At 42.0% G+C, this 26204-nt stretch overlaps 2 protein-coding genes and 1 long non-coding RNA gene across 3 annotated transcripts in view; 1 reads left to right on the forward strand and 2 right to left on the reverse strand.

The window, feature by feature from the left end:
- snap29 (synaptosome associated protein 29) overlaps nt 1–2996 on the reverse strand; it is a 30493-nt gene extending 27497 nt beyond the window's left edge. The window contains exon 1 of the mRNA XM_068054680.1: nt 2598–2996. Within this exon, the coding sequence (XP_067910781.1) occupies nt 2598–2843 (246 nt within the window). The 5' untranslated portion in view covers nt 2844–2996. The remainder of the gene's footprint in view (nt 1–2597) is intronic.
- Nucleotides 2997–6557: 3561 nt separating this feature from the next.
- pi4kab (phosphatidylinositol 4-kinase, catalytic, alpha b) overlaps nt 6558–26204 on the forward strand; it is a 167379-nt gene continuing 147732 nt past the window's right edge. Inside the window, exons 1-7 of the mRNA XM_068054681.1 lie at nt 6558–6692; nt 10628–10744; nt 15393–15486; nt 21809–21897; nt 22401–22473; nt 23586–23848; nt 24880–24946. Coding sequence (XP_067910782.1) covers nt 6588–6692; nt 10628–10744; nt 15393–15486; nt 21809–21897; nt 22401–22473; nt 23586–23848; nt 24880–24946 — 808 coding nt within the window. The 5' untranslated portion in view covers nt 6558–6587. The remainder of the gene's footprint in view (nt 6693–10627; nt 10745–15392; nt 15487–21808; nt 21898–22400; nt 22474–23585; nt 23849–24879; nt 24947–26204) is intronic.
- LOC137382579 (uncharacterized) overlaps nt 12774–26204 on the reverse strand; it is a 38992-nt gene continuing 25561 nt past the window's right edge. Inside the window, exons 3-4 of the long non-coding RNA XR_010977221.1 lie at nt 20159–20401; nt 12774–12975 (exon numbers count right to left, since the gene is read on the reverse strand). This is a non-coding gene — a long non-coding RNA (uncharacterized lncRNA). The remainder of the gene's footprint in view (nt 12976–20158; nt 20402–26204) is intronic.

A 26204-nucleotide genomic window follows, 5' to 3' on the forward strand; every position in this document is an offset into this window, starting at 1 on the left:
ACTGCCACTCCTTCCACATGCCCATCTTCATTTCCTAAAATAAAGTCTAAAACTGCACCCTCACTTGTTGGACCTGCTACATACTGTGCATAAAAGTTCTCTTGAATGCACTTCAAGAATTCTGCTCCCTCAATTCCTTTCACGCTAAACTTATTTCAGTTAATATTGGGGTAGTTAAAATCCCCTATTACTGCTCTATTGTTCTTGCGCTTTTGAGAGATTTGTTTACATATCTGCTCTTCCAGCTCCCTCTGACCATTTGGGGGTTTATAGTACACTCCCAGCAGTGTGATTGTCCCTTTTTTGTTCCTTCGCTCAATCCATATGGCCTCATTTGATGAACCTTCCAACAGATAATCCCTCCTCACAGCTGTAATAGTTTCCTTGACCAAAATTGCCACTCCCCTCCTTTGTTATCCACCTCCCTATCGCATCTGAAAACCTTGTAACCAGGAACATTGTGCTGGCATTCCTGTCCCTCCTTAAGCCATGTTTCTGTAATAGTTATGATATCATACTGCCATGTGTCTATCTGTGCCCTCAGCTTATCTGCCTTATCTGTTATACTCCTTGCATTGAAATAGATACCTTTGAGCACTGCCAAACTCTTTACCCGCCTCATGATACAAAATATATGCAATATTAATAAAACAGATGTGCAATCTTTTGAAAATGGGTTCGATACACTCACTGCCAGAGTCAGGAGAACAGCTTCAAAAGGGTTATGCAATCCAAATGTTTTGCAAAGCAAACCTGCTGTATACACTCTCAGGTTGGTGACAATCTTAACTGACGTGTTCTGTTTGACATTGTGTTCCAGTTGATTACAAAAAACAAATTTCAAGAGTAAATGATCGCTATTTTATCAGAATTGATATAGTACAGGGCTTGAGGAGAGAAGAGAATCGACAAATGTCTCCGTATTGACTTCTGCACTCTGAATCTTGCCTTGCTTACACTTTGTCGCCTGCCATTTCTGAACACAGCATCCAAACACTTAGCAGACCTTTGGCTCATGGCCAACCTCCTGTAATTTCTCCTTTTAGGTCAATAGCACCCTATTCCTTTCAATTGCTCATTTCAACAGCTTTATTAACATGAAGGCTGAACACACTTAGAAGTTACTGCACTGCCCCAGCTTGCCAAAATTGTGCATTTTAACCCTCATTGGCAGCCATGCAGTACTGTCGGTTGCTCACACACTTGAATTGTGCGAAAACTGCCAACTACCAGCTAAAGAAAATCAAGTTCTTCAGTTTGCATTCCCTATGTCACTAGATTCCCCAAGATAATTTCTAGAGCAAGCAGACTGCTATCCTTCGAAGGCCAGCCCTGCTTTCCTAGTGCTTCATGGAACAGTCCCACACATCTAAATGTATCTTTTAAAGGCAGCGAGAGAGGACAGGAACAGAGAAGGTAATAAACTGAAAACTATTTTTCTTAATTAAAATACTGCAGATGCTGGAAACCAAATAAACACAGTGCTGGAAATACTCAGCAGGACAAGCAGCATCTGTGGTGAGAAAAACAGTTAACATTTCAGGTCTGTGACCTTTCATCAGAACTAGTGAAGGGGGTGGGGGAGGGGAAGAGAACAAAAGGCCAGGAGAATTTAAACAACAAAGCTGTCACGGGAAATAGGTAAAGGGAGCGTTAATGGTTGTGGTGAAGGACAAAGCAATAACCCAGACACAGCATTAATGGCAGAAGACAGCTCTGTCCAAAAGCACATGAAAAACCAAGTTTAAGGCAGGCACATGGTTAAAAAATAAAATCACACTCAAACTGTTGAACTCAATGTTGAGTCCAGAAGGCTGTAATGTGCCTAATCGAAAGATGACATGCTGCGCCTCGAACCTGTATTGATGTTCACTGGAACACTGCAGCAGGCCAAGGACAGACAGAAATGTGGGCGCAAGAGCAGGGTGGTGAGTTGAAATGGCAAGCAACCAGAAGCTCAGGGTCATGCTTTCAGACTGAGCGAAGGTGTTCCTCAAAGAAGTCACTCAGTCTATTTTTCTTGTTTCATTGAACAAGTGACCCTTCAACTTCCAGGTCAGCAGAAACATGACAAATGAACTTCTGATAAACAGTCGCAGTCTGAATGATGTGACTGCAGTCCAAGAGCAACATGGTTGACTTTTCCTTATTCAGTAAGGGACAAATGACAAATAGTGGTCTAGTGAGCAATACCCATACTCATACCCACTGCTGCGACTTCAACACAGTTCAATATTGTGTGGCTCTAAAGACGATCAATTCAACTCATATAGCGAGTGCATTGGACAACACTGGCTTAAGATATCTTCCTGGCTTTTGTACTCAATGCCTTTATTTATAAATGTCAGAATCCCATATAACTCATTAATTCATTTCTTTTAACGTATCCTGCCATCTTTAAACATCAATCCCTGGGTAAAGAAGTCTCCCCTTTATAAACTGTATAACTTTTAAGAATTATAAATTAAATATCCTCATGATTGGGTGAATAGAAACCTCTGTTCTGTGAATGTTAATGTTATGCAATGCGGCCCCAACCCAACCTCAGCCTAGGCCCTTGCCCAGGCCCAGCCTTAGCCCCAGCTTCGAGTTCTCACCTTCGCCGCCTCGGTGCCCACTTGTTCAGATTCATACATGAGGGCGACGCTGCGGCCGCTGCTCTGCACCGTGCGCTCGGCGCTCTGCAGCACCTGCTGCCTCAGCGACCACTGCTGCTCGTCCGCCCGACCTTCCCAAGGCTCCCGGTCCGCCGGGTGACTCCTCCGGCCGCCGAAGCCCGGGCCCTCTTGCTCCTCCTCATCCTCCTCGGCGAACGGATTGTGGCGGTTGGGATAGGCCGACATATTAACACAAGGCCTCGCACCGTCAAAAGCCGCCGTACCTGACCTGACCCGAGCCGAACCGGATTAAACACCCTTCACCTCTCGCTGTCTCTTTCAGTTACTCAGGCTCCCAAATCACCTGACAACCACTCGACGCCCTTCCATCCAATACGTCACCACGCAGCGCTTCCCTTCTGAACAAAATACGTCTAGGGCGCAGCCATCTTTGAGACTGGCAGCCAGGACTATCACGTGATCTCACCCCTCTTCCTACCTATTATGCAGTTTAAAAGAAAGACTTGCATTTCTAATGTGTCTTTCACGATGACAGCCTCAAAGCGTTTTACAGTTAATGAAGTACTTTTGAAGTGTCATCACTGCTGTAATATCGCTTTGGACTCAATTGGAGTATGTGTCCCATTCTGGGTACCACACTTCAGGAAGGATATGAAGGTATTAGAGAAGGTGTGGAAAAGATTTACAAAAATAGTTCCAAGTAAAGGCCTGCTACCCAACGGGACCTGACGACACGTCGGGTTCGGGTAAGGTCGGGTCGCCCTTCCGCGTCCCGCTTTCGGGCTCGGGTCGGTCTGAGTCTGGGTTGGACGCACGCATTATTAATTGGACTTGAAAGGTTGTTTAAAAAGGTGAAGGTCAGAGCCACGAAGTCAGTGATTGTTTGGTCACGAGTTAAACAGAAACCCATGGAGTTGTGCCCAGACAGGTTGTGCCACACTGCACCAGTATCTGTATTGCTTAAAATAAACACAGCAATTGCCCGGAGGCTCAGAAAATATCATTATACATTACCTAGATTTCTGCTTTACAGGTTGAAATACTTGCTGCAAGTTTATCCAGTGAGCAACTGAGATGCAGAGACCAGGAAGGTCCTGAGTGATTCATTATTATAAAATACACAGTATTTATATGGAAAATATAAAATGATCACTGTCAGGACATCACTCAGGACCGGGTCAGGTGCCGAATAAAATGGAAGGACTCGGTCCGGGTCGGGCTTGGGTCCAATGTGGTTCTGTTGGGTTTGGGTCAGGGTTTTTTTTCCTGACCTGAGCAGGCCTTTAGTTCCAAGGTTGAGGGACTTGCCTACATGGATAGATTGGAGAACTTTTTAACACAGCGAGTGGGTAGGATTTGGAATGCACTGCTTCAGGATGTGGTGGAGGCAAATTCAATCAAGGCTTTCAAAAGGGAATTGGATAATTATCTGAAGATAAAAAAATTCCAGGGCTACAGGGAAAAAGCAGGGGCGTAGGACTAATTACGTTGCTCCTGCAGAGAGTCAGCACAGCTCCTTCTGTGCTGTAACCATTCTATGAAACATAACAGCCAATTTGCACATGTGATGATTACCGGATAATCCAGTAATTTGGTTTTTGTGATAAAATCAAAAAGTGTGGAAATACTCCACAGGTCTGGCAGCAGCTGTGGAAAGAGAAGCAAAGTTAATGTTTCATCGGAACTGTCAAAGGTTAGAAATGTAATAGGTTTTAAGCACATAAAGTGGGGGTGGGGCAAAAGAGAACAAAAGAGGTGTTGATTGGACAGAGGGTCACGGAGAATAACTGACAAGGAGGTCATGGGGCAAAGACAAAGGTTGTGTTAAAGGTGTTGTGAAAGACAAAGCGTTGTTGCAGAGAGGGTGTTAAATGACAGAATAATGAAAGCCCAAGCCAAAAGCACAAACATGAAAAAAGTGGGCAGGCACATGGTAAAAATAGTGTGATAATGAAACAAACAAAAATAAAATTAAATATAAAAAAAAATACAAACTAACACTGAAAAAAAGGTAAAAGTAAAAAAAAAGGGGCCAGTCATGCTCTGAAATTATTGAACTCAATGTTCAGTCGGTAGGCTGTAGCGTGCCTAATTGATAAATGAAGTGCTGTTCCTCGAGCTTGATGCAACCTTCCACAACAGCGCTTCTGATAGGTCCTCCTTTTTCCTTAACCGAGGATTCCCCCCACTGTGGTTGACAGGGCCCTCAACCATGTCCAGCCCATTTCCCGCACCGCTGCTCTCACCCCTTCCCCTCCCTCCCAGAACCATGACAGGGCTCCCCTTGTCCTCGCTTTCCACCCCAGCATCCTCCACATCCAAAGGATCATCGTCTGCTCCCTCCACCACATCCAGCGTGATGCCACTACCAAACCAACTTCCCCTCCCTTGTTAGCCTTTCAAAGGCATCGTGCTCTCCCCGACACCTCGTCCCCTTCCCACGGCACCTTCCCGTGCAATCTCGGGAGGTGTAATACCTGACCTTTTACCTCCTCTCTCCTCACTATCCAAGGCCCCAAAAACTCCTTTCAGGTGAAGCAGCGATTTACTTGTACTTCTTTCAATTTAGTATACTGTATTCGCTGCTCACAATGTGGTCTCCTCTACATTGGGGAGACCAAATGCAGACTGGGTGACTGCTTTGTGGAACACCTCCACTCAGTCCGAAAACATGACCCTGAGTTTCCTGTCGCTTGCCATTTCAACACTCCCCCCTGCTCTCATGCCCATATCTCTGTCCTGGGATTGCTGCAGTGTTCCAGTGAACATCAACGCAAGCTCAAGGAACAGCACCTCATTTACCGATTAGGCACGCTACAGCCTGCCAGACTGAACATTGAGTTCAATAATTTCAGAGCATGACTGGCCCCCTTTTTTCAGTTTTACCTTTTTTTAAACTTTACTTTGTATGTTTTATTTTTATTTCATTTTATTTTAGTTTGTTTCATCATTCATTTTTTTACCATTTGCCTGCCCACATTTTTTTCATGTTTTGCATTTGGCTCGGGCTCTCATTATTCTGTCATTTAACACCCTCTCTGCACTAACACTTTGTCTTTCAGCACACTATTAACACACTCTTTGTCTTTGCCTCATGACCTCCTTGTCAGTTATTCTCTGGGACCCTCTGTCCTATCAACACCTTCCCATTTGTTCTCTTTTGCCCCACCCCTACTTTATTTGCTTAAAATCTTTTACATTTCTAACCTTTCCAGTTCTGATGAAAACTCAGTGACCTGAAACGTTAACTTTGCTTCTCTCTCCACAGATGCTGCCAGACCTGCTGAGTATTTTCAGCACTTTTTGGTTTTATTTCAGATTTCCAGCATCTGCAATATTTTGCTTTTATAATCTGTTTTTGTGATGTTGATTGAAGAATAAACAATGGCAAGGACAAAAACTTCTGTATTTTTCTTTGAAGTAGTATCACAGGATCTTTTACATTTACTCAAGAGTGGAGTCAGTCCCTCAGTTGAGGATCTCACCTGAAAGGCAGTACAACTTTGCAGTATCAGGCTAGATTTTTGTACTTAAGCCTCTGGAGGAAGGATTTGAACCCACAACCTTCTGATTTAGAGGCAAGAGCGCTACCAGCTGAGCCACCACATGCAGCTCAACCTCTGCATTTATGACACTTAAAATAGAATCCAATGTGTTTTTTTATTTATTAACATGAATCTGCTGCCAGGTATGTTTTAAATATTAACATATGTTAACTAATAAACATGTATCTAACAAAAGGAATAATTACTCATAAAAGTAAACGTTTAACTGTATATAGTTTTCCCTGCAGCAGGTGCTGGAGGGTCTGTTGAGCAGTTTCAGATTTTCTCATTTCTTTCTCAGCTCTGAACGATTGTGGCTCAGGATTTTGCCACCAGCAGTGTGCATTGTGAGATTTGCGCTGTCCGGCGTTCCGTCGGTGCCTTCCCCTGGGTCCTGATTGGCTGCTGGCGGCTGACAGTAAACATGGCGGACATGGCGGGGAAGGGGGCCGGCCGCGGCTTCTACTTTAATACTGTGCTGAGCCTGGCCCGCTCCCTGGCCGCCCAGAAACCCGCTTCCATCGAGAAAGTGAGTGCTTAACTGGCCGGCTCTAAATCTGCGGCGTTTTATTGTGATATACTGTAATAAACGGCGGGCTGTGTGAGTGTCACTGAGAGCCGGCTCCCGGGTCACTCGGAGTGACGAGCCTGTTTCCCAGGGCCCGTCTCCCAGTGCTAGCTACAGGCGGCTGTCATAGAGGCTCCTCACACAACGCTTCCTCTTAGCACCAGCTGCCATTTAACCAGTGCATCTTTTAAAAAATTCTGTCCACTTATGACTTTTATTGTCATTTAAAAAATATCCGATTGAGACCTCTTGTACAGCACTGAAGGAGGTAATTGGGCTCATCGCGCTTGTGCCAGCCCTTTTTTGGTAGAGCCGTCCAATCGGTTCCACTGCCCTACTCTTTGTCCTATAAGCCCTGCAAATTTCCCCCCTTTGAGTATTTTTACCCAGTTGTCTTTCTGGAAGTTGCTGTTTAATCCGCTTCCATCATCATTTCAGGCAGTGCATTCCAGATCCTAGTGACTTGCTGCGTAAGAAATTGTTTCCATGTATCACTTTTGCTTCTCTTGTCATCTTAAATCTAGGTCCTCTGGTTACCGACCCATCTGCTGGAAATAGTTTCTCCCTATTTACTCTTATCAAAACCCTTCATGATTTTACCTGTACAAGCTGTTTTTGGTAGAGCTATCCAATTAGTTTCACTGCTTTGCTGTTTTCTCCATAGCCTTACAAATTTTTCCTCTTCGAGTATTTATCCAATTCCCTTTTGAAAGTTACTGTTGAACCTGCTTCCATTACCCTATCAGGCAATGCATTCCAGATCATCATACCTAACTGCGTAAGAAATTGTTACCGTGTGTCGTCTTTGCTTCTTTTGCCCAACCACCTTACATCTGTCCTCTGGTTACTGACCCTCTGCCACTGAAACAGTTCCTCCTTATTTACCGTTCATGATTCTGAACACCCTAAGGAGAACACCCTCAGCTTCCCCAGTTACTCCATGTAACATCCCTGATACTATCCATGTTTGTGCCAATTTGCTTTTGCTGTCACCCTGCCAGTGCAATGCACGAATAGACAATGGTTTGTATCTCTGACTGAGCTTTTGGTCATCAGACCTAATGTCTTCTTACGTGATTTAGTTTCATATTTTGTTTGATAATGCTCCTGTGAAATGCCTTGGCGCATTTTATTATGTCAAGGTTCGATATAAATGTAAACTGTTGGTTATAAATCTGAATGTTTACAGATGTAAAATAGTTAATGCAGGGTTCGCATTTGTATGGAATGAAAAGATTTGCAAGGCTGATCTCTATTGTTAGGGGGAAGTATTGGAGAGTTTTGGGTTCAATCTGGAAAGAGACATTTGAGAGGGTATCTTACAGAAATAAGGACTTGCATTTATATAGCACCTATCACAACCTCGGGACATCCCAATGCACTTTCCAGCCAATGGGACACAGAAAGCTCCCACAAACAGCAATGTGTTAATGACCAGATAATTTGTTTTAGTGGTGTTGGACTAGCTAACCTCAATTAGGGAGGTGAGGAAGCTACATTTGACATTGGTTTTCTGGGGATCGTAATGAGAAAAAAATTCCTACTGGATTTATAACCCTCTTAGTAATAGGAAATATGTTGGCGTCTTTTATAGTGGAAGTAGGCAAGAAGCAGCTGAGAAGAATAAAAGATTGAAGATGTAGAGGAATTACATAGAATTCAGTGAATGGTAACACAGGTGATTCCATATTTTAGATGTGTGATACAACGAAAAGCAAGAGAAAGCTGATTCTTTTCTTGGAAAAACTGAAAAATGTGGAAAGGTGCCAGAGGGCTTATGATTCAAGATTTTAAAATGATAGGAATAGGTCCGAAGAATACAGAGGAGAATTTTGTGCTAAACCAGGATCAAAGAACCAGAATTACACACTTCTAAAACTTAAAAAATTCTCATCCTTGTTTTCAAATCCTCCTGTGGCCTCACCCCACCCTATTTTTGAAATCCTCTCCATCCTACAACTCTTCAAGATCTCTGCGGTCCAGCAATTTTGGCTTCTTGCCCATCCATAGTTTAATCGCTCCACCGTTGGTAGGCTTGCTTTCAGCTGCCTCGGCCCTAAGCTCTGGGGTTTCCTCCCGATGTCTTTCCCTCTCTCTCCCTCTCCTCCTTCTTTAAGACGTTACTTAAAACCTACTTCTATGACCAACCTTTTGGTCACTGTCCTAATATACCCTTATGTGACTCAGCGTCAGATTTTGTTTATGCTTCCGTGAAATACCTTGGGATGTTTTACTACATTATAGGTGTGATATAAATGCAAGTTGTTGTTTGCAAAGGTTCATGTCTTTGCACATAGTGATAGATTTATGGATTGGCTGCTGTGTATTGCAGTGAATACTGACTGTTGAAATATCTGAAAAGGGAGGGGAGGAATTGGGAGAGGAAATAAGTGATTTATAAAAGGACCTAAATAAACAAGCAGTAAAATGATCTTTTCTTGTATTCTTGGTTTCTTACATTGTCTCTGGTAATACTTTGGATATAATATTATTGCCATCTTCAGAAAACCATCTTTTCAGCCAATGACTTCATTTGCAAAATCAAATAAAGATAATCATTGCAAAATTAGAAGACCATTATGACTGCCCTGGAAGTACTGTTTCTGTTCTGCAAATGAGCGGATGGTAACTAAAGAGTATTTATTTAAAATTTTTATTGAAGAAATCCTACTCATTACAATACAAAATGTCCTTAACAGTTATTGGGGTTCCCATATTCTATAGAGTTTTCTAAAACCCATGAAAAGTTGCCAATAGGTGTCTGTTTTTGAATTGCTTAAACCTGTAATAGTACCAGGCAGAATTAATTAGTGGATACATGTCAGATAAAGGTTAAGTAGGGTGATCTAGGCTGATGTGACTGTTTACTGTACAAACAGTGTAATTGAAGGTCTATTATGTTTCAGACATTGGATAAATGTTGTGTTAGGGCTGTTATTGAATAATCTGCAACAAGTCGCCAGTGTGTTTCGTTTATGCCATAACAAAAAAGAAAATATATAAATACAGTTTTTGAATTTTAAAGATATCAAAACTATAAATGTAATTAGTGTAACTTATTACAGGATTAAGATGGTCTTGAAAATCATATGTCAAATAGGTTATGGGGATGAATTGAAAATGAAATAAATCCAATTGCAGAAACTGTACTCCAAAAGTAGTTCATTGTGAATCAATGTAATGTGGCACGATCTAAATGGAACTACTGCACATATTCAATTCTAAGTCCAGAGTTGAAAGTAGGGCCATGGTCATGTGCTATGAGATGTTGTGATTGGTACAGTAGCTTAATCTGGCAGTACATTCACTCCTCCCATCCTACTCTTACTTTCTTGCCTCTTCTGGATTATCCATCGCAGCTTATTTCTTTCCGGCTCCTTGTCTCCAATATCCTTTTGCAAGTTCCTAGTTTCCTGCCCCCTATCAGTGTGTACTAGTAGCTGTAAAAGGAGCAGTCAGTTTGCATTAGGAGGAAATTTTCCACTCTTATTTGGTGACGATTGATAGATCTTATACATATGTCATAGACTTGTAGAATCATAAATCACAAAAGGAGGCTTTTTGGCCCATTGTGTCTGTGCCATCTCTTTGAAAGCTATCCAATTAGTCCTACTCCCTACTTTTTGCCCAGAGCCCTGCAAAAGATGTTTCATTTCAGGTATTTAACGAATTCCCTTTATAAAGTTACTATTGAATCTGCTTCCACGATCCTTCCTCCAATGCATTCCAGATCATCTTAACTCAATTGTTAAAAAAAAGTCTCCTGATCTCCTAGGTGTTTCTTCCAGATTTGAAAAAAAAGTAAGGATATCTTATACTTGCGAATGTTTTGTATTTCTGTTGCTTTATGTTCTTTGCTGAGACAGGTGAAATTGAATTAACTTTTTCTCTTGCAGGTAGAAAAGTTATTATGCATGTCCCCTGTGGATTTCCATGGCATTTTTCAGCTGGATGAACGGCGCAGAGATGCTGTTATTGCTCTGGGAATATTTCTGACAGAGTCAAATCTTCAGGTAAGAAAAATTTATGCTGTAATTATTTTGATATGCTGGAATGTCCTGGAATTTGTGTGTTTCTATCTAATAGTGTTTTATATTATTCTTTTTGTGGAATATGGGCATCGCTGACTAGGCCAGCACTCATCGCCCATCCCTAATTGCCCTTGAACTGAGTGGCTTGCTAGGCCATTTCAGAGGGCATTTAAGAGGCAACTACATTGCTTTGGGTCTGGACTCACATGTAGGCCAGACCTGGTAAGGACGGCCGATTTCCTTCCCTAAAGGGCATTAGTGAATCAGATGGGTTTTTATGACAATCGACAATGGTTTCATAATTGAATTCAAATTTCATCATTTGCTGTGGTGGGGTTTGAACCCCAGAGCATTAGCCTGGACTCTGGATTACTAGTCCAGTGACATTACCATTATGTCACCACCTCCCCCTATAATAAGGAACTAGGCATTTTAAATTGATTGATTTGACCCAAGTCTTTAAATATGTCTTTTTAACTAGAATCTGTTTCACTATGGATGTCTCTGACTTGGCCTTGATGTTACCTAAGAAGCCCTTGTTACTACCCAACTCCTGTCACTGTTGAACAGTTGCTTGAGTTTGTTAATCAACAAGCTTTTTTGGAAAATTCTTTATATGTAAGTTCTGTCGAAGTGGCTGAGGTATATTATGGACAAGTTGGTTTCTCCCTGCTGAACTTTCCAAAAACAGGTATTTAAACTTAGTCATAAATTATCATGATCAACTGATGAATAGCACTTGTTCTTGAAATACAAGGTGGTGATAAAAATTGGAGATGCTTTAGAAATTAACCCCACAACACCACCTAGTGGCCAATTATATCATGACTGTTGACATAGGAAAACTTTTTTGTTCTTTCATGGGATGTGAACGTCACTGGCAAAGCCAGCATTTGTTGCCCATCCCTAATTGCCCTTGACAACTGAGTGGCTTGCTAGGACATTTCAGAGGGCAGTTAAGAGTCAACCACATTGTTGTGGGTCTAGAGAGTGCTGTGCAGTCCAGACCAGGTAAGGACGGCAGATTTCCTTCCCTAAAGGACATCCGTGAACCAGATGGGTTTTTACGATAATTGACGATAGTTTCATGGCACCCATTACTGAGACTAGCTTTCAATTCCAGATTTTTATGAATTAATTAAATTGATTAATTAAATTTAAATTCCACCAGCTGCCTGTGTCCCCAGGGCGTTGGCCCCTGGATTACTAATTCAGTTACATTGCCACTAGGCCACCATCTCCCCTATCTCCTCATATACAGAAAATTGGTTGAGAAACTTTGACACTGCGTTTTAACATTGGTAAATATTAGCATGAATGAATGATCAGAAATAGTAACACCAGCAAGTGGTGTGCTGGATAAGAATCTTAATATACATTCTTGTGTTAGGCTGTGCATCATTTTTTTTGTGAACTTTGCATCTGTTACATTCCATTATTTTTGCATGTACAAACCACTTTTGTAACTGTATAGTTAGTGCTACTCCTTTTAGTGCATTTTGCACATTGGTCAGGATGTGGACAGGATCGTGTACGATTCATTTTGCCGAATGTGCTTGATTTGACTTAGCTGGCCTAGAATTTCATGTAATTCTCTAACTCACTCTGACCTTGTATTTTTGTCTAAAGCTACAGTTTCGCATCCTGCATGCGTTTAACATTATGTACTAAACTTTATCAAACAGAAATCAGCTTGTCCCTTGGCTCCTTGAGTCTCGAATTCCAACTTTGATCACCTTTTGTTGTGAAGAAACAATGCTGAAATGATGTGTTTTGTGTCAGGAACTCTTTGGCATATAGTATAAATCATGCTTTGTCTGGACACATTTCAGCCCTTCCATGCACTCTAGTTAGAAAGCCAACAGTTTTTGAGTAGTTAGATATTACTATTCTAGTATTGGATGCAGTTGTGTAACTTAAATGTGTAAAATCGAAATTTATGTTTTTTTACTGAAAGAAAATGTGGCTTCTTATATTTTTGAAAATTCATGTTTTGTTACCTGTAAATGATATTTTCCACATTTGAACCATACTGCACAGAAAGAGGCCATCTGGCACAACTTTTCCAGCTCTTTACTATAGCAAAGTAAAAAGCATACTCCTTCTGCTCCTTCCTCACAGCCCTGCATTTTTCTCTGATGCAAATATTCATTCAATTTTCTACTTGGAAGATGCCAGTATCTGCCTCAACCACTCTCTGCGGCAAGAACCATCTGTGTAAATAAATGTTTAGTAACATTTTTACTCACTCCTTTAGTGATAATTTTAACTTTATAACCTTTCATCACTGACTCCCCCATCATAGTAAATAGAATTTCCCTATTCTTTCTATCAAAACCTTAAACTTAAAAACCTTTCTTCAATCTACTCTTTGCCTCTCTGATTCAGTGGAAATCATCTAATTACCACAAGTCTCATAACTATTGTTTCTCATCCCTGGCATCATTCTACTGTATCTACACTAAATCCTTTCTGTTGCTTTAATGTCCTTTCAATAATGCGGTGCCAAAAACTGCACACTGTACTACTTGGCCTTTTTTATGGCTTTATCTCTTTGCACTTGTACTAGAGACAGTGATGTATTTAAACTGTTGTGTCTCTCTGTTCACCTACACCCTTCAATGTTAAAACACGTGGGATAGGAGGTAATATACTGGCGTGGATTAAGGATTGGTTAACAGGCAGAAAACAGAGAGTAGGAATAAACGGGTCATTCTTGTGTTGGCAGGCTGTGACTAGTGGGGTACCGCAGGGATCAGTGCTTAGGCCACAGCTATTCACAATATATATCAATGATTTGGATGTGGGGACCAAATGTAGTATTTCCAAGTTTGCGGATGACACAAAACTAGGTGGGAATGTGTGTTGTGTGGAAGATGATTTGGAAAGACTTAGTGAGTGGGCAAGAACGTGGCAGATGAAATATAATATGGAAAAATGTGACGTTATCCACTTTGGTAGGAGGGACAGATGTGCAGAGTTTTTCTTAAATGGCAAGAGGTTAGAAAGTGTGGATGAACAAAGGGACCTGGGTGTTGTTGTCAATAAGTTACTGAAAACTAACATGCAGATGCAGCAAGCAATTAAGAAGGCTAATGGTATGCTAGTCTTTATTGCAAGAGGATTTGAGTACAGGAGTAGTGAAGTCTTGCTTCAATTGTATAGAACCTTGGTTAGACCGTACCTAGAGTACTGTGTGCAGTTTTGGTCCCCTTAGGAAGGATATTATTGCTCTAGAGGGAGTGCAATAGAGGTTCGGCAGACTTGTTCCCGGAATGGCGGGACTGTCCATTGAAGAGAGATTGGGGAAACTGGGCCTGTATTCTATAGAGTTTCGAAGAATGAGAAGTTTTTTTTTAGAGATACAGCACTGAAACAGGCCCTTCGGCCCACCGAGTCTGCGCCGACCATCAACCACCCACTTATACTAATCCTACACTAATCCCATATTCCTACCACATCCCCACCTGTCCCTATATTTCACTACCACCTACCTATACTAGTGGCAATTTATAATGGCCAATTTACCTACCAACCTGCAAGTCTTTTGGCTTGTGGGAGGAAACCGGAGCACCCGGAGAAAACCCACGCAGACACAGGGAGAACTTGCAAACTCCACCCAGGCAGTACCCAGAATTGAACCCGGGTCGCTGGAGCTGTGAGGCTGCGGTGCTAACCGCTACGCCACTGTGCCGCCCTGTGATCTCATTGAACCTACAAAATACTTAAAGGGATAGACAGGGTAGATGCAGGTAAGATGTTTGCCCTGGTTGGAGAGTCTAGCAGCAGGGGACACAATTTCGAAATAAGGGGGAAGCCACTTAGGACAGAGATGAGGAGAAATGTCTTTAATCAGAGGGTTGTGAATCTTTGGAATTCTCTACCTCAGAGAGTTGTGGAAGCTCAGTCATTGAGTATGTTTAAAGCAGAGATCGACAAATTACTAAATACAAATGACATAAAGGGATATGAGGATAGTGTGGGAAAAAGGCATTGAAGTGGATGATCAGCCATGATTCTATTGCATGGCGGAGCAAGCTCGATGGGCTGAATGGCCTACTCCTGCTCCTCCATTCCTTTTTCCTTATGTATTTCCAATGACTACATAGTTGTATTCTACTGCTGAAATATGATCTCACTCTTACCCATATTAAATTTATTTATTTAGAGATACAATACTGAAACAGACCCTTCGGCCCACCGAGTCTGTGCCGACCAACAACCACCCATTTATACTAATCCTACATTAACCCCATATTCTCTACCACATCCCCACCATTCTCCTACCACCTACCTACACTAGGGGCAATTTTACAATGGCCAATTTACCTATCAACCTGCAAGTCTTTGGCTGTGGGAGGAAACCGGAGCATCCAGCGGAAACCCACGCAGACACAGGGAGAACTTGCAAACTCCGCACAGGCAGTACCCAGAACTGAACCCGGGTCCCTGGAGCTGTGAGGCTGCGGTGCTAACCACTGTGCCACCCATTAAATTACCCTTTTCCCTGACCCACCTGAAGTCCTTCACTGTCTCCTTTAGGTCTTGCTAAACTTTCTACTTTAATGCTGTCAACTCATAAAATTATTTGATTTGGACAGATGTAACCAATTTATTGTTTTTCTCATAGCATAAAGAAACTGTGGTCCCTTACCTGCTACGACTTCTTAAGGGATTACCCAAAGTCCAATGGATCGAAGACAGCTCAGGGAAAAAGAATCGAGGTAATGGGATCTTATTTGTGTTGCCTGTTACAATTGACAAAATTCAGTGAAACCTTGAATCATTTGGATTGCTATGTATCCTCAGGCCTGTTGTGAATTTATATGCATAACGAGCTTGAAATAGGAGGGCTAACTCATTTCCATTTTTTTCAATTTGGTTTGCACGGTGGGATTGTTGAAATGTCCTAATTAACGGTTAAGATTTCAGTATTAAATATTGGCAAAAGTTCATTATCACATTATCTTTCTTATTAATTAAATACTAGTTACTCTCTCATGGACCTGTACATGGGGAATCAAGAGAGTGTAGTTTTCAGGCGAAGTGAGGTTAACGATCATGAGAAATTAGGCCAGGACATGCGGACGTAATTGAGTTCCCAGTCTAAGGTCATACAGTCTGTGTGTTTATATTCCCATTATAAATGGCTCCTATGTCCACATTCATAATTGAAACTGCTTCTGTAAATTTGTATTGCATCTTCTCCGCCCAGAGTGAAGGTGCTGCAGGGCACTTGGGTTTTTCTGACTATCTCAGTCATTTTCTGGGAGTAGCCAACAAATTACAAGATTTATTGAATTCATTTTCACAATTTCTCATGCTGGGACTTGAACTTGCTGTCAGGGCTGATAGCCCAGCACCATAACCACAGGATTACAATATCCTTTTGGAATTTATAATGAAAATAGTTGAGAGGATTTCCATATAGGTGTCAGATTTTTAGAAATCTAATAATGAACCTGTCTGCATTCTTTCTATTGAGGTAGATCTTCTAGTTGATAAAAACAGACAGAAATGTTGCATGGTAGAGCTCTGAGTATAATGATCGAAGCACAGCACTGGACTATGGTGTTGTTATGTGGGACCCACAGTTGCTTGAGACTACTGTACATAGGAACATAGGGGCAAGAGTAGGCCATTCAGCCCATCGAGCCTGCTCTGCCAGTCAGTGCGATCATGCCTGATCAGCCACTTCAATGCCTTTTTGCCTCACTATAACAAATTCCTGTCCAAGAGAAACATGATCAATATATTCTCTTATGTCTGGTTGCTGTATTGAGAAGCATCTTCAACAAAATATTTGCATGAAGAAATCATATTTTTTGCTAAAATCACTAAGCATTTTTCACATTCTGTTCATTTTCCTCAGCCCCTCACCCCATTTAAGGAATTCAGATAAGCAATAAATACCAACGGAAAAAATAATGTCCTGCAAGAATGTGAAAAAACAGAACACACGTAGGTTATTAAGCTTCCGGCTGTCGATGAGATTGCGGCCCTCTTTCCTGGGAGTTATAGAGTCCTATGGCACTTGCTCATTGTTGCAGTGGAAATAGGCAGCTTTAGCTGGTGAAAGATGTCTGCTTCTGTTGTAATAGAGGTTGAACAGGATGTGGTGAAAGCACATTTTGGAGTTTCAGCTTGCCCACAAATGGGAATTAAATCCAAGAGGGGGATCCATAGCTGTAATTTGTTGGTGTTATTTCTGAACCCTTTGATCCTTTGACAAAATGTCGGTAGAAGCGGAGAGGGTAGAGGCAATGGATAAGGTAAAAATTGAGAGGGGGGAGGTACTAAAAAGGATGCTTAGGGTAGATAAGTTACCTAGTCCAGATGGCTTGCACCCAAGTTGCTAAAGGATGTGAGGATGGAGATAGCAGAAGGACTTCCAATCTTCTCTAGATGCGGGGGGAGGTGCCAGATGATTGGAGAGTGACAAATGTGATACCCTTATTCAAGATAGGGTGTAAGGACAGTCCAAGCAACTACAGGCCAGTTAGTTTAACATCAGTGGTGGGTAAGGGTTTAGAAACAATAATTATGGAAAAAGTCAATAGACAGGTGGAGAGGTTTGAGTTAATTAAGAATAACCAGCACAGATTTGTAAAAGGCAGATCAAGCTTGACTATACTAATGGAATTTTTTGATGTAACAGAGAAGTTTGATGAAAGGTGAATGTTGTTTATATGGATTTTAAGAAAGCATTTGATAATTCATCACATAAAAGGCTGGTTAAGAAAATTGATGCTAATGGAATGGGAGGGTCAGTATCCAATTGGATAAAAGAATTTGGCTTAAGGACTGAAAACAGCGAGTCGTGGTAAATGGTTGTTTTTCAGACTGGAGGATGGTAGTGATGTTCCTGAAGGGTCAGTGCTGGGACCATTGCTTTTTTTGCTATATCTAAATGACTTGGATCTTGGAATGCAGAGTAGAATCTCAAAATTTTCCGATGATCCCAAACTTGGAGGTGTGGCAAACAGTGAGAATGATATGAACTGGCTGCAACAGGACATAGATAGGCTGGCAGGATGGGCAGACAAGTGGCAGATGGAACTAACAATGTGAGGCGATGCATTTTGCCAGAAGGGATAGGGAGAGGCAATATATACTTAATGGCACAGTTCTAAAGAGTGTGCAGGAGCTGAGGGTGCATGTACATCAATCTTTGAAGGTGGCAGGACATGTCAAGAGTGTGGTTGGTAAAGAATATGGGATCTTGGCCTTCATAAATATAGGCATTGAGTACAAAAGCCAGGAAGTTATGCTGAACCTTTATTAAACTCTGGTTAGGCCCCAACTGGAGTAAAGCGTCCGATTCTGGTCACACTTTAGGAAGGATGTGAGGGCCCTTGAGAGTGCACAGGAGATTTACCAGAATGGTTCCATGGTTGGGGGATTTTAGTTGTAAGGTTTGGTTGGAAAAGCTGGGGTTGTTCTCATTGGAGCAAAGGTAATTGAGGGGAGATTTAATAGAGGTGTACTAGATAATCTTTAGTTTTTTAGTTTAGAGATACAGCACTGAAACAGGCCCTTCGGCCCACCGAGTCTGTGCCGACCATCAACCATCCATCTATACTAATCCTACACTAATCCCATATTCCTACCACATCCCCACCTGTCCCTATATTTCCCTACCACCTACCTATACTAGGGGCAATTTATAATGGCCAATTTACCTACCAACCTGCAAGTCATTTGGCTTGTGGGAGGAAACCGGAGCACCCGGAGAAAACCCACGCAAACACAGGGAGAACTTGCAAACTCCACACAGGCAGTACCCAGAATTGAACCCGGGTCGCTGGGGCTGTGAGGCTGCGGTGCTAACCGCTGCGCCACTGTGCCGTTTAAATATGTTGGACAAAGAAAAACTGTTCCCATTAACCAGTGGTACAAGGACTAGGGGACACAGATTGAAGATTTTGGGCAAGAGATGCAGGGGTATTATGAGGAAGAACTTTTTTATGCAGCGGGTGGTAATGACACTGAACTCTCTGCCCATGAGGGTGGTGGAAGTGGAGACAAATGATTTCAAAAGGAAATTGGATGGCAGGGCTATGGGGATTGAGTGGGGGAGTAGGACTGACTGGATAGCTCCATGGGGAGCCATCATGGACTCGATCGGCCAAATGGCCTCCTTCTGTGGCGTAAATGACTCTCTCATCCCTGCAGACTGCTTCTGTTTTCTGCATTTTGAATTTGGGTGGAGCCAAATATCCCCAGACTTTAATGCAGTACCAAGGAAAAAAATTGCCTTATTGGAAGTGCGGTCTTACAGATGACCCATTAAACCAAGGACCGTCTGCCTATTCAGGTGGATGTGAAAGATCCATGGCACCATTCTGGCCAACATGCAGCTCTCAACCAACACTACCTAAACAGTAATCATTAATTTCATTGTGTTAATGGGACCTTGTGTGTGAATTGTCTGTGGCTTTTGCCTACAAATCAACAGTAACTGTACCCCAAAGGGAATTCATTCACCATGAAAAGCATTCAGTATCTCTGAGGGCATGAAAGGTATTAAGTAATTATGACTTCTTGCTTTGACTAATTTGTTTTGCCATGTTGTGTCTAAGAATGGTTTTCCTGAGTTTAATGTGTTAACTTGGGTTACAGTAGTCTTTGTTTAAATCAAATAATTGAGCTGGGGAATCTATGTAGGCCTACTTCCTCTTTCTCTGACTTAATTTTCTTAAAAGCTATTTTGATCAATCTGTTTCTATGCACTCTTGTCAACAACAACTTGCAGGTTTTGAGAAAGATTTTAAAGGAGGGGAGTTAAGAGTCAGAAAGGTTTAGGGACGGAATTACACAGCTAAGGGCCCAGGCAACTGAAGGCATGGCTGCCAATCGTGAACATTTAAATTATGGGGATCCTCAAGAGGTCAGAATTGAAGGAGTGCAGAGATCTTGGTGGGTTGTAGGGCTGTAGGAATGGGGAAGGGTGAGGCCATCGAAGGATTTGAAAACAAAAATGAGAATCATCCCTTCATAATTGTAAACACATTTATAAAACTTATCCTTTGTAACAAAAACTTCTATATACATTTCCAGCCAAGGAGATTCTCTGGACAGCTCTCCAACCTCTCATTGCTGCTCAGAGGTGATCCCAGAAGTGGGATTGGCAGCGGCTTAGCCGCCCACCTACTGGGGGTGAGCGGCCAATTAGTTCAATTAACTGGCCTATTAGCAGACATTTCATGCCCCCGTCTCCTGGGGAGACTACCAGGTGGGGACGAACCTTTCCTTCTGGCCGTTCCATGGCCCATGGAGTGGCCCACTGGCAGCAGTGACTGTCCCTTGGTTCAGCTGCTGCTGCTGGAGGGTTCACCTCTCTGATCACCAGGGCCTGCCTACCTGCCCCAGCACAGAAAAAAAAAAAGTTCTTACCTGCCCTTCAAAGGCACCTCATCGTGGAAGTGCCCTCTCCTTCCTGCAGCCTGTATAGGTGATGCTGCTGGCCCTCTGATTTGGCCAGCAAGCTTGGCGAGGCAGGTCACCATCCTTAATTGGCTGCCACCAGTAAAATTGTTGGTGTGGTCCCACTGTCTGTTGGCATGGGCTCATTCTGTCCTGATAGTGGGACTTCAATCTTGCTGGTAAAATTGCAGCTAGTGTCTGTATTTATAAAGCCTAGGGACCCATATGATTTGTTATAGTTAAAAAAAGTCACTCGAATGCTTTATTATATCAGTTAATTAACAGGTTAGTCAGTTGCTACAAATAGCAAAAGAGCTGTGCATTTCCTTAGTTTTGCATGGTTATGGTCTTCCTTTGTCTCCTGCTGGAGCAGAAGAAAGGTTAACTGGAGTTTATTTCTGAGCTGTCCTACACCAAAAGAATTGTATGATGTTGTTAGGACTGAGCAACTGAGTATTTGTAATTCTCATGTATTAACTGCATGCTTAACATTCTCTTCTGTACTTGAGAGAAGTGCAAAAGTAAATCGCATCCCAAAGTAGTTACTTTGTACATCTGGAGGAGGGGAAGAGTCCCATCAGTGTTTGCCATTGTTTTTATGCTCGAGTATCCATTTTTAAAAACATTTCTTTTGTTATTGTTGGATTGGACCCCCATTGACTAAAAGAGATTTTAATCACTTTTAACCATTTCAGGAATAGGCTTTGGTGTTCAGGAGAAGCCAGAGGAGTAAAAACACTAATTGAATTGTAGCTATGGGAGGGGCTCAGTGTTTAATAAAGACTAAGGGAAATGATCTTCCTCCAAATTAGAGGAGATAATTGTGTAATCCTTCTTGGATCAGAGCTTTTTGACTAAATGTCTAACACCATCCAGCCTAAATGCATCCGGGAAAAATGAATCCTTGTAAGTATATATTTGGCTTCACAGTTCATCAGCAATCTAACATTGCCACTATCATTATTTTTATTGTGTTCTAATCTGAAAATATATATACAATAATGACAGTAATTGTAGTAAAACAGCATTGTAAATGGGAGCTGAGTGTCAAAAGGAAATAATCTCCAATGTGATGCCAAGATCTATGTATATGGTAGTTAATTTGCACAAGAAACCTTTTTGACTTTCATAGTTGAGCAGTAACAGACTTCATATGAGATGAACAATATTCTCCACGCAGGCTTGTGTGGTGTATAAACACTGGCATGGATCTGTTGGCCTGTTTCTGTGCTGTAAATATTATGTAACTTTGACTGGAGTTGGTGGAAGGAAGGTATTATTCTGTTACTTTTTCAGTAGAGTTTCACTTAGAGTTAGTATGTGTTGTGTGTAACAGAAACTCTGTGTTTGGCCAGATTGTGATACTTTTTGAAACTATAAACCAGCACTTCTGTAGCTTGTAACACCATTGCACTGATTCGAACTGCAGTTCAACATTTGTCTTTTTTGTCAATGAAGGATTTTTCACATTGTACCACAGCACCAAAGATTTGAAGGCTTATGAATGGAAAGTTGCTGAAGACATAGCTTAAATATTACAGTTAGGTCAGCAGTGTTTGTGGGGGGGCGGTGGGGTGGCGCTAGAAAAACTCACAATTTATACATTTTTCTATCTTACAGGAAAGCTTCCTGTTGCCGAAAACTTCAGCTTCTGTTTAGTGACTCTACTTTTCGATGTAGCTCAAAGGGAACCTGCATTAAGGGTACAGGTGAGGACATTGCTCTGATAACTCAGAAAAATTACTTTTGTTAGAAGTGACTAAATTCTTGGTAATCAGTTACCAATTAGATTGTGATGGTACACACTTTTTAAAAAGAGAAACAATTTGAAACTGGTGGCAGTTACTGGTAAACAGTTCAATGGACACAAACTGCTTTGACTTGATGCCAGAAAAAAGTAATATTTATCTTTTAGTTATTACTTACCTTAATAGGTGAAATTGACACTTCACTTTCCTAGTTGCATTTATAGGACTGCCTGTCTTAAGAGACAGTTTTGCCTTGTTTGTGATACTATTATGAATAACAATTTCATCCCACACAGGTGTGGAGAGTGTTGATTTGTAATGTCCAGGTTTCAAAATGTAAAGTGCTTCCATGCAATTTTTTGTATTTCAAGCTCTCTTTCAAATGAAAGAATTGAGATTGTTTGTAAGCATCTCAGAAATTGAGGTTTGTCATTTTTATTTATTTTTTAAACATTATGTTACAGATTCTGGAGGCTATATTGGATGTCATGGAAGTGCTGTTGGGAATGTGTCTGGCACCTCAGTCTCAGGATAAAGGTATTTATGCACTTCTCTGAAACACCAGACTTACAAGATCCTAGTTGATGCTTTTTTGAAGAAATTGCTAAGCACAATTATCTTGATGTAGTGGACTGGTACTGAAACTTGAATTCAAGGAAGTTCTTCTATCAGACCTAGGATTCAGTGACTACAACAATAAAATAAGGGTGTGAAAAGAAAATTAGAAATTTGAATATCATTTTTCATAAGAGGGTGATGGAATATCAAACAGATTACCAGTAGTGGATCAAAAAGCACTGGATGAATTCCTGTTAGAAAAGGTGATGCAGGCTTATTTAGTCCCAGAATCATGGTAAGGATACTGATGGGTAGTTTGAAAGGGTAGGTGAGAGGGAAAAATTACTGATAAACTGTAAAAATGTTTCAGTCCTGAGATTCTGGACGAGGCTCATGGTTTGGTTGCAGGTCATGAATATCTCACTCAAAGTGGTCAAAAGGTGCATTTTGTTCCTGTACCAATTTGCTGCATATTAGCTGTAGTCACTGAGTTTGTATCACTTGTTTAGTTTAGTTTGGAGATACAGCACTGAAACAGGCCCCTCGGCCCACCGAGTCTGTGCCGACCATCAACCACCCATTTATACTAAACCTACACTAATCCCATATTCTTACCACATCCCCACCTGTCCCTATATTTCCCTACCACCTACCTATACTAGGGGCAATTTATAATGGCCAATTTACCTACCAACCTGCAAGTCTTTTGGCTTGTGGGAGGAAACTGGAGCACCCGGAGAAAACCCATGCAGACACAGGGAGAACTTGCAAACTCCACACAGGCAGTACCCAGAATTGAACCCGGGTTGCTGGAGCTGTGAGGCTGCGGTGCTAACCACTGCGCCACTGTGCCGCCCCAACTAAACTTGCACAAGAGAAATATAACAGAGGCTAAAACCATAAGAAGTCCTGAGTTTGCGTCACATCTAACAGTTCCAGTTTCTGCATGTTAAAGAGAATATAACATGATTTTACTGAAATGTCTTTTTTTTTATTAAACTATTGCTAAACCACTAATTGTAAATATCAAGTCCAATAGCCTGTGTACTGTTGGTTTGCTCTATATGAACAATAAATTTTGCCTTTTGCAGAAAACCTGTGCAGATACGCAGTGCCTTGCTTGATTGGAATTGCTAGAGCGTTTGGACGTTACAGTAACTCGGACGAATCTCTTCTTTCAAAACTGTTTCCCAAAATAACGCCACAATCACTCAAAGCTCCTAATGAGATGGATGGGCTGAGGAGGCGCTCCTTCAATGATTTTCGATCAATCCTGCCCAGCTCCCTTTTGACGGTCTGCCAGTCATGTGATAGCTTACGACACAAAGCCAGCAGTGTGCCGAACATCTCCCAGGTTAAAAACAAAATTGAATTTTCGTGTTCGCTGCATGTATTAAGTTTTGTCTGAAAGACAACTTTTCTGTCTCGCCATAATTAAGTTTAGGTGGAATGCAAAATGATGCAAACCTCAGAAATTTGGGAAGTACTTCAAGTTGTAAAAGTAAATTTTAAGCCTATTTTGAACTATTTTCCTCAAAGGAATTCTTTGTATTTTAGAAGAAAATTAACATATTGATAAATTAGAAATTAGAACATTACAGCGCAGTACAGGCCCTTCGGCCCTCGATGTTGCGCCGACCTGTGAAACCATCTGACCTACACTATTCCATTTTCATCCATATGTCTATCCAATGACCACTTAAATGCCCTTAAAGTTGGCGAGTCTACTACTGTTGCAGGCAGGGCGTTCCACGCCCCTACTACTCTCTGAGTAAAGAAACTACCTCTGACATCTGTCCTATATCTATCACCCCTCAACTTAAAGCTATGTCCCCTCGTGTTTGCCATCACCATCCGAGGAAAAAGACTCTCACTATCCACCCTATCTAACCCTCTGATTATCTTATATGTCTCTATTAAGTCACCTCTCCTCCTCCTTCTCTCCAACGAAAACAACCTCAAGTCCCTCAGCCTTTCCTCGTAAGACCTTCCCTCCATACCAGGCAACATCCTAGTAAATCTCCTCTGCACCCTTTCCATAGCTTCCACATCCTTCCTATAATGCGGTGACCAGAACTGCACGCAATACTCCAGGTGTGGTCTCACCAGAGTTTTGTACAGCTGCAGCATGACCTCGTGGTAAACTAACATTTATATTGCAAAAGAGAAGTTCTTTTCCTCTGAAAAAATATAAGAAAAACCTTTTACGCTTGTTCTGTTGGTAAGTGCACTGCTTAGTCCTAAAGAAGTCATTTACGTCCCCTAAATTTAATCCCCTGTGTTTGCTGAATCAGCTGCTGTCACTCAAGATTGTAGTGCAGTTCCTTCAATCCAGCACCAAACTTTGCAGTTTTTGCATGTCTTCATTTTTTTTTAATACTGTAGGTAAGCCCTGAACGTTCAACTGCAGTTCCTGGTTCACCTGGAGCAACTAATTTGCAGTATTTCGAAGGTAAGATGCTGCATCTTTAATGCTGCAAAGATTGCGTCAACATTTTTGAACTAAAATCATTGCTATTTAAAATGTGCTGACTACACTTACCTATGTTGCAAAAGTGCAGTGACAATGAATGTGAAAATATAGGCCTGGCGGCAGCCGTGAAATTTTGCAGCTGTTTTACTCCGCAGAGCCGCTGCGGTATTAAACGTGGCAGCTCATTTACATGGCCGGGGCAGACCGCACCTACTGATGACATGGAGGTGATGGGTGCTCAGTCCCCAGCAACCGCATCCGGCACCATTGCGCAGGCGCTGGCACTGTTTTTAAAGGGCTACCAGCCCTTACATTGAATTAAAATTTTTCAAGGAATAGAGACTCGTGCTTTATTGAAAAAAATTTAATACGTTTCAAGCCCCTCTTCCTCCCTGCCCCCCCATGACCAAGCACTTCATTCTTTGCCCTCTTCCCACCCCCTCACCCCCCCCCCCCCCCACCCCAAAAAATACTTATCTTGTGTACCTGGCCTTCTCACCCACCCCCCCCACCACCCCACCCAAAGTTCACAAACTTTAATCTTTACCCCTTCCCACTATCCCAGACCAATGAAAATAGTTTGATCCCGCTCCCGCCCACACTGAGGAACTTACCTGCTCCTCCCCACCAGCGTTCCACCTTACATCACTGGTTGGAGATCAAACAGCGTGGGAGTGCTGGCCACTGAGCACAATATCGGAGCAGGGTGGCCAGCAGGACCAGGTGAGTTATTAATGCATTCATATACATTAATTAGCATATTAAAATAGCAGTCCCGTCGCCAAGCGGCGGGGGTGGGGGCTGCAAGGAGCCGCCGGTGGAAATATGGGGCCGGGTCTTCCCGGTGTCGAGGCCCCTGGCGGGCTTCTCCCGGAGGCATTTTCCAGGCCCCCCCTGCCACGACCCCTGATGTCGGGGATCGGTAAAATTCAGCCCATACAGTCAGTATAATTCGAGATAAAATTGTTGAATATTTTGACGTGCATATAAATCAAGGGCAGTCAACACAAATTTTTTGCAGGCAGGTCATGTTAAACAAATGGAAGAGTTTTTTTGTTGTTGAAGAAGTGACCAATTAGATAGAGAAAGGGTATGCAGTAGAATGCATTCTTGTATGGATTGTGAGAAGGCGTCTCTCAAGAATAAAATTCAGGTGCAAGAGGAGATGTCATAGATGGATCGAAAGTGAGTTAATGGACAGGAAGCAGCGCGTTCGAGTAGATGGAAGTTGGATTGG

The sequence above is a fragment of the Heterodontus francisci genome, chromosome 23 (assembly GCF_036365525.1).
Source record: "Heterodontus francisci isolate sHetFra1 chromosome 23, sHetFra1.hap1, whole genome shotgun sequence".
NCBI lineage: Eukaryota > Metazoa > Chordata > Chondrichthyes > Heterodontiformes > Heterodontidae > Heterodontus > Heterodontus francisci.